Source organism: Halichoerus grypus, chromosome 3 (assembly GCF_964656455.1).
Source record: "Halichoerus grypus chromosome 3, mHalGry1.hap1.1, whole genome shotgun sequence".
In the NCBI taxonomy this organism is placed as follows: Eukaryota; Metazoa; Chordata; class Mammalia; order Carnivora; family Phocidae; genus Halichoerus; species Halichoerus grypus.
This window is the reverse complement of record NC_135714.1, coordinates 12458428-12474066: the sequence shown is the minus strand read 5'-3', so window position 1 is coordinate 12474066 and position 15639 is coordinate 12458428. Positions and strand designations below refer to the sequence as shown.

The window sequence follows — 15639 nt, the reverse complement described above, 5'->3', positions numbered from 1 at the left end:
AGCATGGCCGTATTCAGCCCATAGGCCCTAGGTTGCCAACCTCTGGTTAAAAGGGCCAGGAAAGAGGGGAGGTCTTCTAGGCAAGAAGAACAACATGAACAAAGGCCTGAGCTGGTATTGAAATAGTAACCTCGGGCAAGCCTATATGCAAAGATTAGGTGGCTCAAGCTCAGAGGATGTCATCCATCATCCAGAAAACATTGAATCAAAATGTTGGCAGTAGACAGGACCTAGGTTTGGGAGTTAGCCAAATGCCAACTCCAGGGCTTCAGCTTTTTCATAGGCCACAGCCAACTCTGACAAGCATCACCTATTTCTGGAATTGGGTTTAGGCAAGGAGTTGAGCAAGAAGAATAAGTGTGAACACATAGCTAAGGAGAATCAAATTTCTCCAGGAGAACTGTCAGATGAAAACAAAGCAAAACACAATACTGTCTACCTTTACTAGGCCCTTTGTTACTACGAAAAGTCCCAGGATGTGCTGAGATCTTCCTGCCTGGCCAGGACATACAGTAATCGGGTACACGCATGTGCATTTGTGCAAAGCCTTCTGTACGGGGGAGGCAATCTGTTATTTATCACATGCACAAATACGTCACCTCTAAGCCTCCAAGACAAGGCTTGATTTGTCTGCTCTTAGGAAATGACTCCTTGCTGTAAATCTGGCCAATCTGTCTATTATCCACCAACCCACCTATCCATCCATCCATCCATCCATCCACCCACCCATCCATCCACCCACCCACCCACCCATCCATCCATCCACCCACCCACCCACCCATCCATCCACCCACCCACCCATCCATCCATCCATCCATCCATCCATCCACCCACCCACCCATCTATCTTTTCATCCATCTATCCTTTTACTCACTCAGCAAGTTGCTGTTGTAGTTCCAGGTTTTGATTCCATACCAAAGGGTCAGTGCTGGGGCCAGAATCCCAGAAAATGAAGTCAGAAGCATAGGGACATCGACCTAACTTAAAACTCTCACTAAATCTGCAGAAAGGTGTACTTGCAGCTTTGCTGGGATGGGCAAGATCTTTTTTTGGGATCCTAGACGGACCTGGCAGGGACTACACATTCAGGAGCTTCATACTCAAAATGAGGTCTCAGGCCTTGCTGACTCCTGCCCCTTCCACGGTGTTCTAGAATTCCTCCTGCTATCCCCCAACACCACAGCAGGAGAAGCCAAACTAAGTGGCAGCCCTGGGTGCAGGCTGCTGCAGATGTCGCAGAAATGCTGTGGCCTCCCTTGTCGGGCAAAAGGGCTGGTCCACTGAGAACTTTGTAGCAGGCCCGGCTCTGCAGATACAATTGTTCCTTTAAATCAAAAGACTCTGTGTTATTATGCTTAGCCCCATTAATATGCATTTGACTGATGTGTGCATGCCTCTGTGTGTGTGTGTGTGTGTAGCATGGAGGAAAAGGCATGTAGACTGGTTTATACTTATTACAAACAGGGAACTCTTTACTTAGAGTCAATGGATGGGGATATAAGAGGATTCATAAACCTCCAGATATTTTGTACAAACTTTGAAAGAGAGGCTGCATAGCCTTCCCCAGATTCTCAAGGGGGTCCGAGACCCCAGGGACAGCAGGAATCCTGGCTCCAGAAGGAACTGGCGAGTGACTGCGGGAGCCTACTCCCCCAACCGTCTTCCTGATCTCATTTCAGAACGCCCCAGGCCTTCGCTGTTGCCAAAATGCACTGGCTTGCCGCCTGAGAAGGCAGCCTCTTGTCTGAGGTGGTTCTGCCACCTACAGCACGCAGCGCAGCAAAGCCAGCCCAGCAAAACCAGCCCAGCTCCACGGCAGGCTCGTTTGCACACACGAATCCGGGGGAAGCCTGCCTCTCCAGCCTGGGAACCCTCCTCTGGAAGAAAAATGGCTTTGGAGATTCCTGATTAGTATTCAGAGATAGGAACTCCTTTGGGGTGGGTTACAGCGATGGGAAGATATTTTTACATTCAAGGGGAATGGATAAATCCTGAGGATTAGCACCTGAAAAAAGTGCTGCCCAAAACCCAGGGAGGAAACGACCCCCCACAAGAAAGAAGTAGATAATGAGCTTAAGGGTTCTCACAGTAAATGCAGCTCTCCCTGCTGGTATGCTCCATGCCCACTGCCCTTCTGGGTCCACAGAGGTCACTTTTGCCATCTCACTTGTCACGTAATGAAAATACTTGCTTCATAAACATGTGATTCCCAAAGATGCTTAGGTGTACACCAGAGTTGTTTTCTTAATATGCTTAAATCATTCCAAAGGGGGCTGTATACTCGCTGAGGATAGAGATGATGTTATCCTCCTCGTTATGTCCGCAGCACGAAAGCAGAGTGCCTGACCCTTAGGAAGAAGCTCTATAAATGCTTGTTGATTTAAAGGAATAGAAATGTTGTTTGTTTCACAGTCTGTGCTGTTCTTGCTAATACAGAATCATCATATCTACTGTTTGTTGAACTCTGACGTGTCGGACATATCATCTCAAATTCTCACAATGATACGCAAGATGGGTCTTGTCTTACAGGTGAAACTGAGAGCCAGCACTCTTAAGGGGCTCAGCCAAGGACGCACACCTAGTGACAGAATTAAAATCCATACCTAGACCTCTTGGCTTCTAAGTCTGTGCTTGTTCTGCTCTATCCATGTATTTTTATATCCACGGTAAGCCCATTTCTCAAAAATGGGGAATGGGCCAAAGGAAATGGTTGAAAACCTAACTTTGTTATTTTAATTAAAAAAAAACAAAACATTTTTCCATCCCTTAGAATTTCCCTGAAACCTCTTCTTGCTAACCTAGCTTAATAATAGATGCAAACATCTTCTGACCCTGTCTGAATCTAGCAGTGGTTCTCCTTTGGTGGATAATCCACTCTTATCTCTGTTTGTAGAGATGACCGTGGACTACTTCGCTCTGTTTGGACTGGTGAGCATCAGTGGCTGGGGCAGACCTGAGGCTGTCTTCAGCTTGCATAGACTTTGATTTCCAGTGAGGAATTCCTTATGGAGGAAAGATACACATCGAGTCTTCACAGTGTGGGAATGTGGAGTTAATTGCACAGGAATTCCTCGCTTTCATGGGGTCTTCCTTACCAACATTTTAAATTTCAGAAAGGACTCCGAAGTAAGCAAGAAGATAGACAAGACTGAAGATGCCCCATAACTAATCCAGATCTCATTACCTGACAGCCTGGTTCACTAGGGTTGAGTGGCTCTTTGGCCAAAGTGTATCTTTATCTCACACTGTACTTGTGTCATTCAGGCTTTAAAATCTTGCTCTCTTCTTCCTGAGAAACTGCAGTGGGAAAGTGACTACAGTTGTCCTGTCAATGGAGTTAGCGGTTTGGGCCAAGTTTAGATCATCGATAGGTAAAAAGAGCAGAGAAATTTTTCTAGATGAAGGTAATCTTGATTATCATGCTTAGGCTTGAGAAGAGAGGAAGAGCATGGGCAAGTGGGGTTAAGTGAGAAAAAAGTGGAGTTCAAATTGGAAGCCACGGGGAATTTGCACATGTCTTGCTGTTTATATGTATCTATCCTAAAGCAGACCTCAAATTTTAGTAGTATGTATCAGAATCAGACATGAGCATGCTTTTCCAAAAGGCAGATTCAGGACCTTAGTTCCATACCCAGTGAAACAGAAGGGGAAGAGCCTGGAAGTCTGCATTTTTAATGATCAACTCGTTTGGTTCTGACAGAAGTATTCCTTAGGCCATACTCTCAGGAACATTGGCATGAAAAGATCTTCCGGTATTTATAAGAACACCTTAAATGCATCCATTCACTTGAGCCAAACCTAGGAAAACAGAGAAAAAAGGCACAGTCTGGGCATTCAAAGAGTTCAAGGTCAAGTAGAAAAGAGACTTGGAAGCAGAGGGTTGCAAAGCATGGATGAGTAAGTTCATAGAGCAGAAAGGGCTGAGTGCCATGGGAGAGCTGTAGGGAGGCACCCAGTTCAGCCCGCATAGGGAGAGGTACACAAGTGTAACAGAAGAAGTAACCTTGTCTTCAAGGATGAGTGGGCATTAGCCAAGAAGAGGGGAGGGAAGAATTCCAAGTAGAGGGAACCCAGTGGACCAGTGGACAAAAAGCAGCATGTCCTCTGAGTAATGACAGAAGGGAAGGGAGTGGTAAAAAAGATGGGCGGTGAGGGCACATCTGCCTTTTATAATGAAATGCTGTCTTTCCACATGGAAGGGTGGGTGCTTTGCCAATACGTGTACAGCTGTGTTGTGGTCTTTGTCTTCTCAGATACAGCACTCTCAGTGCAGCAGTATTCTGATGAGCTTCCGACTGAGAAGGAATTCAGAAAAGTTCAAGGCAATCCTAAATGGATTTACCTTCTTGCTCATTCATTAATCTTTGTCATCAGATGTCTTGGACCAAAGTGAATCTGAAAAATCTAGCCAAAGGAGACAAGAAAGCAACCGTGTACAGAGTCACAGGAAAAGCTCCCACTCTGAACTCATGTTGGCATATGCTACTGACATTATCGTTACGTGTAAAATACAAATGAGTACATGAATAAAAATAAAATAGTGTTCACCGTGGGCCTTGATAAGAATTAGGATCCAGAAAGTACTTGTAGTTGCCACTTTGTTCTCCACAGTTTAAAAGATGGCTTTCACTGCCATATAATCTACATAAACTAGCATTGTAACTCACAGTGTGTGGTTATACAAACAGGAACAACAGCAGAAACCAGAGCAGAAATCAGAGCATGCTGTGCGCCATGGAAGAGGGCTTTTTTCTTTAACCAGAGAGAATCATTTGAATTCAGAATAGAGCTACATATATCCACCCAACAGTTTGTACAGAATGTGTCTGGGTGTGTGTGTGTGTGTGTGCGCGTGTGTGTGTGTAAATCACACTCAGCTGTAATATGGTATTATAAGTAATAGTAAATTAAGTGGGCATTATCAAGTGTTGGTAATATTTCTTTTCCTCCAAACTTGGACAGAGAAAATCAAAACCAGGGGCAAAAAGAAAAGTACCTTTGAGGTTTCTAATTGTTTCCAGCTGTTAACATTATTTATTGCAAATCATATTATCAAGTAGTGAAACACTGATGTCTTTGAACTTTTTGCAGTTGTGTGTAATACTGGAGCCAATGCAGGAACTGATGTCGAGACATAAAACTTACAACCTCAGTCCCCGAGACTGCCTGAAGACCTGCTTGTTTCAGAAGTGGCAGCGGATGGTGGCACCCCCAGGTACGAGCTCGTTCTTCACTCTTGTTCTAAAGGCATTTTCTGAGGCCTCTTTGGGGGATGAAGGGATGTGAAGAGGAAGGAAGGAATCATAAATTTGTCAGGAAGACTAGTTTCTTATGGATATTTGGATGTGGGGATGTAGAATTTGTGAAGCACCAGCATCCTTAGGAATCATCTATAATCTCACTTAGGACCTGAAACCCAGAGAAGTCAGTTGACTTATTTAATGTGACCAAGATCATTGGCAAAGCCGAAATCAGAAGCAAGGTTTCCTGTCTCCCAGGCCAGTGGCTATTCCACTGGACAAGACTGATGTCTTCTCATGGTCCATTGTTCTTTTGCTTGTTTTTTTCTTTAAGAATGATATAAATTATGGGAAGAAAGGGAGGGAGGGAGGATGGAAGGGGGAAAAGGAAGGAAGGAAATAAAGAAAAATAAATAAATAAATTTGCTCCCTTTTTTAAGATAGATCTAGTATCAAAGGGTACTCTGATCATGAAGAGAATACATAAAAGATTCCATTTTCCTCACTTCCTTAGAATGCAGTTTAGATACTATAGTCTCCTGCTGGGGCTCTGAAATTACTGCTTCCAGTCATCATTAATTGTCATTCTATCTAATACATTTTTACTCCCAGGCGTGTGTCGAGCCTCATTGATCATAAAAGCAAAACGTATCCGTTCGCTAAAAATTATTTTTATAAAGAGTAATTATTAACACGAAGCACATAGCTTTCTGAATCACAAAATAGAATGGTCACCTTCCACTGGTAATGGGCCAGGCATTTTATAGGAAATGAATATAGTAGATTTAACCAAGTACATATTTAGAAATCTGAGAAAACGAGCATCATTTTACATAGAATATTTACATCCCTGTCTTAGAGGAATTTTAGATATTTGAAACATTATTTTTCAAATCTATTGAATGTGCTTAGATTATTTTCTCTTTCAATATCAATAAGGCTTTATGGGAAAAAATATTTCACTCAATGAATGCTTTGAGAACCTATATTTTCCAGCATATGCGTATATAATTTATATATGATTTATTAACTCAATTATTCATTCAGTAGTTATTGATTAAGCCCCTACTAAGTGCCAGGTACTGTTCCAGTCACTAAGGGGTACAGCACCAAATGAAACAATCAGAAATCCCAGCCCGCCCAGACCCTCCATTCTCTTTCTGAATCCTCACAATAACCTTATGAGGTATTTAATATTACTTCCATTTTAAGTGTACAGGGCCTGAGATTTAAGTAGTAATTTGCCAAAGGCAGTCTCATAGCTGATCAGTGAAGGAGGTCTGTGTCACAATAAGTGCTTACGTCTCCAGAGTTCATGACTCTATGACCTCAGCTACCTGCTGCCAATGGGAGTAATCCAGACTATGCGGAGTCGGTATATTTCCCCCAAATTTCACAAAAGAAGTACAGATATCAAAAAAAAGTAGCCAATTTTAATTCTTGAGGTAAAGGAAGAAGATGTTTGTCAGGGGAACTGAGTATTTGCTTGACTTTGAACGTGTAACTCAACTCTTTTCTGGCACCCTGAGCTGGACCAATTCTATTTCCTGTTTCCTCAACCTTCAGGACAAGCACCCATAACTCTCTGTGGACAGACATGTTAGGCCCTTTGATGAACATCTCTGAACATAAGAGACAAAATATTCATGAAAGAAAAAAAGTGGTATATAAATAGGAACATAATCCCCTTCTTCCTCAAAAGTCAGGGATAATTTGGTGGACTAGGTGGTCTTTGAAATGAGCCTTAAAGGAGATCCTGCCCACTGCCCATCAGAAGCAGCATAGGTGTTTTAAGAAAATGCCACGAGGCCCTCTCACTTGGTTCCAGTATGGCCCCGGCTCACCTTCTCTCCTTCAGAGTTGGGTCAAGACTAGGGTTAGCAAAAAGGATGCTCTTACATTCCATTTCCAACTGAGTAACTGCCTGGAAAAAGTTTCTGAACATTTCTCATTTACAAAGCACAGATTAGAATAGTATCTAATTAATAGAGTTGCTATGGATATAAGATAGTCATGACATAGAAACCATGAAGAACATGAAAACATTTGATAAAACTCACTACATGATGTATAAATAAATAACATTCATCTGACCGCACGTCACCACGGGTCCCTATGCTTCCAAGAAGACGTTGCCCATCCATCCAGTCCAAAATATTTTCCTGTTTCTAAACAGGACTTTCCTGAAAAGATCTAGTTCCCCTTCATGAATATGCTGGCCGTGGCCCACTAAGACATTTTTCCCTCAGGAAAGTTGAAATTAGTAGCATTCTTTAAACATCGGGGTCCAAACCATGCAACTTGAGAACTGAGCTTGGGAGCCCATGGCTGACAGAACTCACGCTTCCTCTTCTTTGTACTCGAGCATCTCCAGGTGTGATGGTGCTGGGCGCTTACCCAGAGACACAGCTCCTACACAGGTTCACCCCCTTCACTTGGCTTCATCCTTTCCCTCGTATCTCAGAAGCTCCCTCCCTGCCAACCCAAGGGAGCCCAGGGCCCTCCTTTTGCTCTAAAGACACGACAGTCCAGAGAAAAATGTTTTCCCCAATTTTGAAATGGTAATAATATTTTTAACTCCGACTATAAAAGTGGTATTTGCGGCTGGCCCTTAAAATATATTGATAGATTCCAGACATACAACATTCGCGAAACACAATAAAACACAAACCATTCTATCTAGATACCAAAGAAGAGGGTTGCACGCATTTTGGGCTAAAAATAAAACAACCGCTTCCTCCCTTTACTCCGCATACATTTAAAAAAAAATGGAAACAATTTAGAGTCTACTCTTTTCAATTCGCAAGCACAGGCTCCTTGGAGGGACAGTATTCTGACCGTCGCCCCGGAACTGATCCCCTGTCCATTTTCCATTGTGCAGCAGAACCCACAAGGCAGCCGACAACCAAGCGGAGAAAAAGGAAAAACTCCACGAGCAGCACGTCCAACAGCAGCGCGGGGAACAACGCCAACAGCACTGGCAGCAAGAAGAAGACTCCGGCCGCCAACCTGAGTCTGTCCAGTCAGGTACCTGTAAGTCTCGCTTTCCTCTTAGGCCTGAAATCCTGCCTTTGCCTGTCTCCCACCTGCAGGGGCCCACGTGAAAGCCTCCCTGAGCTGCCAGGGCGTTCTGGGCAGGTTGGGGGCGGGGGAGGGCAAGGCCGGGGTGGGGGTGGAGGCGGGGGAGGGGGCAGGGGAGGGAGGAGTCCTGCCATGGAAACCTTCCCTTGCAACCTGGGAATTAGAAAGGAATATTAAGAGTCTGTGCTGCGCAGGGACCTGAATTAAAAAGCCGTCAGAGTCACAGACAGGAGATATGTCACTTAAGGTTTAATTAAAATATCACTTAGCAGCAATGCCTGGTGGCATAGAAGGGGCTCTCGGCACCATCGCTGGAGACCCTGTGCTCCACTGGAAGCTAGCTCCCGGCGTTCAGGCTCCGTATTGTAATTGGATTGGGCCTTCCCGACCTGGGTGTCCCTTCCTATTTTAAGACTCAGGTAATTAACTCCCGGCCACTCAAAATGCAGCTCAGTGGATTCCGCTTTACCCATTTCATGAGCTCAGGGGGAGGGTGGGCCCCTGGTTTGGTCTCAGCTCTCTTGACCTCTTGACCCTTTCTTTCATTTCTGGGTCTTGACAAAGGAAATGGGCCACTGAGAAGGGGGCTTCTTTGAACTCCAAGGCTGACAGCTGACGGGTGTCCCCAAAGAGTGTACACCGTGTGGGCCCTTTCTTCATCTTTCTTCATCTCCTATTACTTTTACTTTCAAGTCCTGTCCTGTCTGCCCAATTCCTTCCTGACTCCAAATCCCTCAGCCCAGTGTCAGACCATTTATCGCTTTTAAATTCTCATGCTCCTCTAAGCATTTCTTGTCCCTTGTCCCCTCCACGATTACTTGTGGGTGCTCCTTCTCTGCTGCCCTAGCCACACCACCCTGTCACCAGGCGTTTGACTGTCGTTTGAGCCCCAACACCTTTGTGGTGCTGGGTGGCATCCTCTAGATGCCATGTCTTGGGAAATGTGCTCTATTTCTTGTTACTTCCCTCAACCGATGCAATTTGACCTTTTCCCTCTTTCTCACCTTTTTTTCCCCTCTTGATCTGTCGTCCTCACATCTCTCCCCATGTGAGAGTGGACCCTTCTTTCATGGGGATTCTCCACTTACTTCTAAATGTGTCTTTCAAATCTGTCCCCGACCCACTTTTACCCACTTTCCATCAGTCCGTTTTCTTTGGCTAAAACCAACCCCATCAGTACCTGAGAATCCCCGGGTCCACTGGAACTCTTCTCCTGTCTTCCGTAGGCAGAGGGTATGGTTTTCATCCTCACTGCACTAGAAAGAAAGGGTCATGGAGAGAGTGGCCAGCCTGTGGGGAAGGTACCATTTTGTTTTTAAGACCGCTAGGAATTATAGTCTTTAAATAATGCCAGACTCACCTCTGTTTTCTGAACTGGGCTAAAGAGTCAGGAAAAAAAAAAAAAAAAAAATCAAAGAAGAAAAACAGTCTTTTTATGAAGGTACCAATAAGTTAGGCCCACTCCTGGTTAAATTGGAAAATGCATAGAGAAAATGGCCTGGTATAAATAAATCAACCCAGAAGTGCTCACAAGTAACCCATTATTCATCTACTCCTGGAGTTTTAGAAACTAACATTTGTTAGTTTCCCCTTGCAAATGAGAGTGCATTCCAGAGAATTCTGGAACTGTGACATCACTACTTAAAGGCACAGTGGCTGCAAGAATTCAGCTCAGTTTGACAAATGTTTTCTGAGCTCCTACTATGTGCCCCCCACTATACCAAGAGTAAACAAACAAAAGACAGCAAAAACCCAGGCCCTGTCATTGAAGAGCTCATGTCTACTCAAGGGATGGCCGAGAGGTTTCCTCTCTCCTGCCAGCTCAGTCTCCTGGGGTCAGCTAACAGGGTCCAGCACTGAGTGGAATTCTGCGGCCCAGCCTGGGTTTGGTGAGCCGTCCATCCTCGATGTCTGCCTCAGGTGTAGAAGAGCAGCATAAGTTTCATGTATTTCGACATACCTGGCCTCGTTGGAAACATTTCAGTTTTATCTTAAAGGGCACGTAGTTTGTTCTACTTCCCGATGCTCCTTTCCTCCAATCCCCCAACTGCATCTTAGTGGAGGATACCTGCGTCGAGAGGGTTCTTAGTGAATTGAGACCCTTTGGCCTTGGTGAGAACAAGGCACCATTAGAAAGTGAGAGCAGAATTTCAGCACCATCCCCACTCCATGCAATTAAAAGAGGTTTTAACCAAGTAAAACTTACAGAGGGCCAAGAGGGGCAGGGAAAGGCAACCAGGTTAGGAAAAATGTGCACATTTCTGTGTGCACTCCAGTTGAAAGGACATTAAATGACAAGCATCGTCTGGCTTGTAGTGGCCACATCTTTTAACCCTGTGTACTGAACTACCGACACGATATTACTGTTAAAATAGAACGCGATCTGCAGCCCTGGCCGCCTCGTTCCCAGGCGTGACCAGAGTTCATGTGCCACCGTGACCACAACTGTGGTCCGCCTAGCTGCCACGGCAGCAACGTGTGTGTCTGGCGAGGACTAGGGTTTAATCCTTGGATTCTGCTTCTCACTCCATGAGCAGGGGCTAGGAGCGATCCCGAACTGCAGCCTCAACCCTGGGAGGGATGGAGACCTGTGTCATTCAACAGCAGTGACCCCTTCTGGCCAATTTAAGGAGAAGCATTGAGGGGCCCTGAAAGGAGTCACTTCCAGTCCTCCTCAGAGGTTGGTGGTCCTTGCACGGGGGATTAGTGAGAAGATGTGACATGGGCAAGAGCTGGTGGCACCTCCAGGCCTCCAGCGAGGAGCAGAGAGGTCTGCCTCATGGGGAGCCGAGGGCATCTGGGTTACTCTCAGACACACCGGCCCTGCCTCCTGTGGGATACACGAGAAAGCAGACATGGGAAGGAAATGCACCTCTCACGACCAATGTTGAATGTTGGGGGGATTTTTAAAGATGTGGGGGTGGGGAAAATGGAGCCAACTTCCACTAGTGAGAGGCAGCCCCGAATGTGCACTATGTCTCCATTCATTTTGTGTGAGGCTAACAAATCGAGACCGCTGAGCAGAGAACCACTCGTCTCATCTGCAGGTTCCGTAGACGTAGGTTCCAGGTAGAGCCCTGTGCATACTTGTGTAAGTGTGTGTAAGTGGCCTCAAGTATGTACGCGCCTAAGAAGCCCTTAGCACACATCTCTTTCATAGCTTGCCATCTATCGATCACTCCCGCGCGTACACACAGGATTGTGTATCTGGTTAAGGCTTTTCTTTTATAATCAGGAAGGCAAATGTGGCATCTCTGAAATTTAGGATGCTGACAAGGATCTATGCCTGGGCATCTTTACAGCTGTTCCAAACACTATGAGCCGATACCGGCCCCATTTGGAGTGATTCACATCACGATTTTCATAGTACTTTTCGTGAATGACCATTATTTTTCTGATGCCATGAAGGCACCTGGAGTGTTGAGGACCTTTTCCTAATGTCACGCTTAAGCTGCCTTCTGATTTTTCTCCTCTGTTTCCAAATTATGCTTACCTCCCACACTGTCCCAGCCTCTCTCGATGACCTTGGACTCACGATACTAATGCAGACCCACGTGGTCGGTCCCCACGCCCTTCTCCTGTCCTGTGACACCTCACGCATGTGTGTTCCAACCCTTCCAAAGTGTGCTGCACGTAAGTCATGAAATGAGATTAACCCACGTCATCCTCTCCCCAATCTTGCCCTATTCTTTCCCCTCACCTTTGTTCCTGGTCATAAGCACTGTCTCCCGATTGCCTGTAACCAAGTGGCTTTCCTTTTTGTCCAGAACCTTCCGCGGGCGGTGTGGCTAACCCGATAACGTCCCCTCCTCTCTGGAGAGCCCATTCCACCTCCAGTCCTGTCCGTACTCTTGCCAGTCAGAGTCTCTGTCTGTGTTGTTCCTCACCTTGAGTCCACGTCAGTGTCACGTCTGGCTCTTCGCTGCATAATCAATATGTTCTTCGAAGCACACTGCTGATTTCCCTGCCAGCACCTATATCGCTGAGTTTATCCAATTTGTATTTGAGGCATTTACTTAACCTGGGACATAGCTCTTTAAAATCACGTTTGTCAAATCACAAGAGTGATTAGTCAGAAAACACAGTTTGGAAATCCACTGATGACCTCCCCCATAGTTCTCGGGGAATCAATCAATCAGTCAATCAAACAAACCAAATTTTCCATTCCAAAATCGACCAGGAGGACATTAAGGGTTCTGTTCAATTGGCACCTTCAGAATTCTAGAAGGAAACTGGAGGGTCCACTGGACCTTCTCCTGACCAAAGGCAGTAGTCTATCATACTGTCCCAGGAAAGCCTCTCTTGCCCCCAGTGAGGGCAATTTTTTGCCCAGTTACCAAGGCATTTTGTCCAAGGCATAGCTTCCCTGTCAGGAAACGCACCCTTATATGCCCAAAAGCATCTGGCTCGGCCCTGCTTTTTCTGGCAGAGGCAGAAGCTGACAGCATTGGGCACTCTCCTAGAGTCACTGCACTTTTGAGTAGACCATTGCTCACAGCCTGCCCAGCAGTATCACCTGACAGGTGTCCTGTCCCATGCCCAGGTCACCCATCAACCCCATACGGCCCCCTTTGAACAAAGAGGCTGGAGCTGTGCCCTGTGTATGCGTCCTTCCCCCCCGTCCCTCTCCAGCAGTGGCCTCCACGAAGCTCCAGGCTACAGTAGGCGGCTTCCTTGTTTGCATGGAAGGACAGTTTGTGCTTAAAGGAGTGATTAGATGGATTCTTCTTGCACGCCTCCATTTCTGATGACTACCAGCTTCATCAATGTAATTATAATTAGTGCTCTTCATCTTCCTTTTATGGCACCAGCTGGACAGACTGGTTCTCTTTACTGCCCAGATTGGTGGCAGGGTTGCCTGTGTGGGGATAGGTGACAGGCACCATGAAATAACAGATGGTGAATTCAGGGCTTGTTGGCAATCAGCAGGTTTTTGCTAATGACTTAATTAGCTATGCAAATTGTCAAATCAGTGTGAACATTGTTTTTATCGAAAACTTTACCTAAATTAATTACCATAATTAAGTAGCAGAATGTCAAGGATATTGGCTGCATAAAAGGGCCTGGCTGAGTAGAAAAAAGAGAGATTCTGTCTTCAATTAAAATGTATACCGTCCTTGGGACAGAGAAAATGCCATTCGGAATGAGTTGCGTGAATATCGTAGAACTGCATCCTCCCCACGTTGGCTGCTGGTTTCCAAAACCATTCAGAGGCCCTAAATAAAAAGTGGCGGAGTTTTGGAGGTATTGGAAAGCACCCAGCAGAAGGTTCCACAGCCCTCTCTGAAGTCCCCAATGTCGGCAAGTTAAAAGCGTGGATTTTTTTAATTTTGAAAAATCGATTTTTTTATTTCTGCAGATTGCTAGCATTGCTCGTTCTCCGGTGTCAGGCTGCGCACTAAGGACATAAACTCGCGTGGTTGTTCCCCATCAGGAGGCAATGTTTATTTCCTGTAGAAATCAAATATGCGTCTCGCCCCCACCCCCCGACTTTGAGACTTGACCCCCGGGACACAGTACACGAGTGTGTCTGTCCTAGATCGCCCAGCCCCTCCCGCTAGTGTTTTAAGCTGAGCTTCTCTGTCCCAAGGTTTCCCTGTAATAATGTCAGCTGCTGTTCACAGGATGTGATGGTGGTAGGAGAGCCAACTCTGATGGGAGGTGAGTTTGGGGACGAGGACGAAAGGCTAATCACTAGATTAGAAAACACGCAATATGACGCGGCCAACGGCGTGGACGACGAGGAAGACTTCAACAGCCCCCCCGCCCTGGGGAACAGCAGCCCGTGGAGCAGTAAACCCCCCGCCGCTCAAGAGACCAAATCAGAAAACGCCCCGCCCCAGGCTCCCCAGTGAGACTGACCCGCACCTGCACCCACTGTCAGTAGGCCGTGGGGTACACACACCCACGCTTGCAGATCCTTGCCTACAGGAGAGGAAGGAGGAGAAATAAAAACTTTTCCATGCGAATACCTATTTCTAAATCACAATGATCTGAGTTTGAGTTTCTTTCTTTTTTCCTTTTTGAATTGAGAGGATTATTCCAGTAAACTTCCATGACCCTTCCCCGGAGGCCTTCGCAGGTAACACAGATACTGGCACTGATCGTAATTAAAACCGGAGCGAGCGCTCGCGCTTCTCCTGGCTCGGTGTTAACCACATGTTTGTTAATTACACGCCCCGCCCCGCCCCACCCCGCCCAGCCCAACCTAACCCAGCCCAACCCAACGAAGGCCATATTGTCAATACGCCCTCAGTGCTCAGGGTCTCATTATATGCCGACCCTAACTACAGATGACTTTTTAATATTGTAAAATATTTTCTGCTTTTTGACTTGCATCTGAGAGTTTCTTGTTTCAGTAAAAAAAGAAAAGAAAAAAAATCAGCTTTTGGACAGTAATTTAAGTGTATCCTTATTAATTTTTATTATTTTCTTCACCTTTTCCTTCATTGGGTAACAGCTAAGAGGGCCTAGCAGGGTAATTTATGGGTGAGCTAATGTCAATCGGTTCTCCAACCCGAGTTGGTTCAATTGAGCCCAAGTGCTGAAACAAGAAATGTCTTTTTGTCATCGAAGACGCCGAGGTGGATTTTTTATGTAAAGAAAGACACTTACCTGGCCCGTTGAGAACTGAGGCATTTGTAAAATTGCTGTTGATCCAAATCTTTTCAAGCCATGTAATCCATTAATTTTGTGGGCAGTTTAATAAATCTGAAACTTTTTTGTGTTTTTTATTGTATCTGAGTTGACTGTTGTTTCTTTTCATAGTATATTTCTTGTATAATATTTTGTAAAGCCCTCCCTTGGTTCTTTTATGGGGATTTTTCTTTTGGGGCAATTCCAGTGTATTTATGTGAAACTTTATAAGAGAACTAATTTTTCCATTTGCATATTAATATGTTCTGCCACACATGTAAAGACACAGTGGCTCCGTGTGTTATAAAACAGCTGTATTTTATGTATGCTTTACTGATAAGTGTGCCAATAATAAACTGTGTTAACGACCAACGCAAGTGCTTCTGGCTGTTTGTGAGCATGGGCGGAGAAATCTGCCCACAATTATGAGAAGTCTGGAGCTTGGAGTTAGCGCCCAGCCTACACATGGAGTGGACTTGTGAAAGCTGCGCTGTTCTTTGTCAAGTCTGATTCCTTTCCCTACTCACTGCAGTTCACTTGGGCAGATGTGAGAGTGTCTGCTCTGAGCAAGGAAGATCTGGCTTGTGCTTCTGGAGCTTGGCAAGTGGAAGAGTGGTAGCTTCCACTCGCTGAGAGTATATTTTGCACCAACCAACCCTACTTCAGGTCCACGGACATTATT

At 45.5% G+C, this 15639-nt stretch overlaps 1 protein-coding gene across 9 annotated transcripts in view; it reads left to right on the top strand.

Moving 5' to 3' along the window:
- The window catches only part of LDB2 (LIM domain binding 2), a 383866-nt gene extending 368537 nt beyond the window's left edge, over positions 1 to 15329 (top strand). Inside the window, exons 6-9 of one of the 9 annotated variants that reach the window (XM_078068424.1) lie at positions 5092 to 5215; positions 8125 to 8273; positions 10859 to 11001; positions 13946 to 14082. In XM_078068424.1, the coding sequence (XP_077924550.1) occupies positions 5092 to 5215; positions 8125 to 8273; positions 10859 to 10963 (378 nt within the window). In that variant the 3' untranslated portion in view covers positions 10964 to 11001; positions 13946 to 14082. The other 8 variants (XM_078068425.1, XM_078068423.1, XM_078068421.1 and 5 more) reach the window with 8 other exon arrangements.
- The last annotated feature ends 310 nt before the right edge of the window (positions 15330 to 15639 follow it).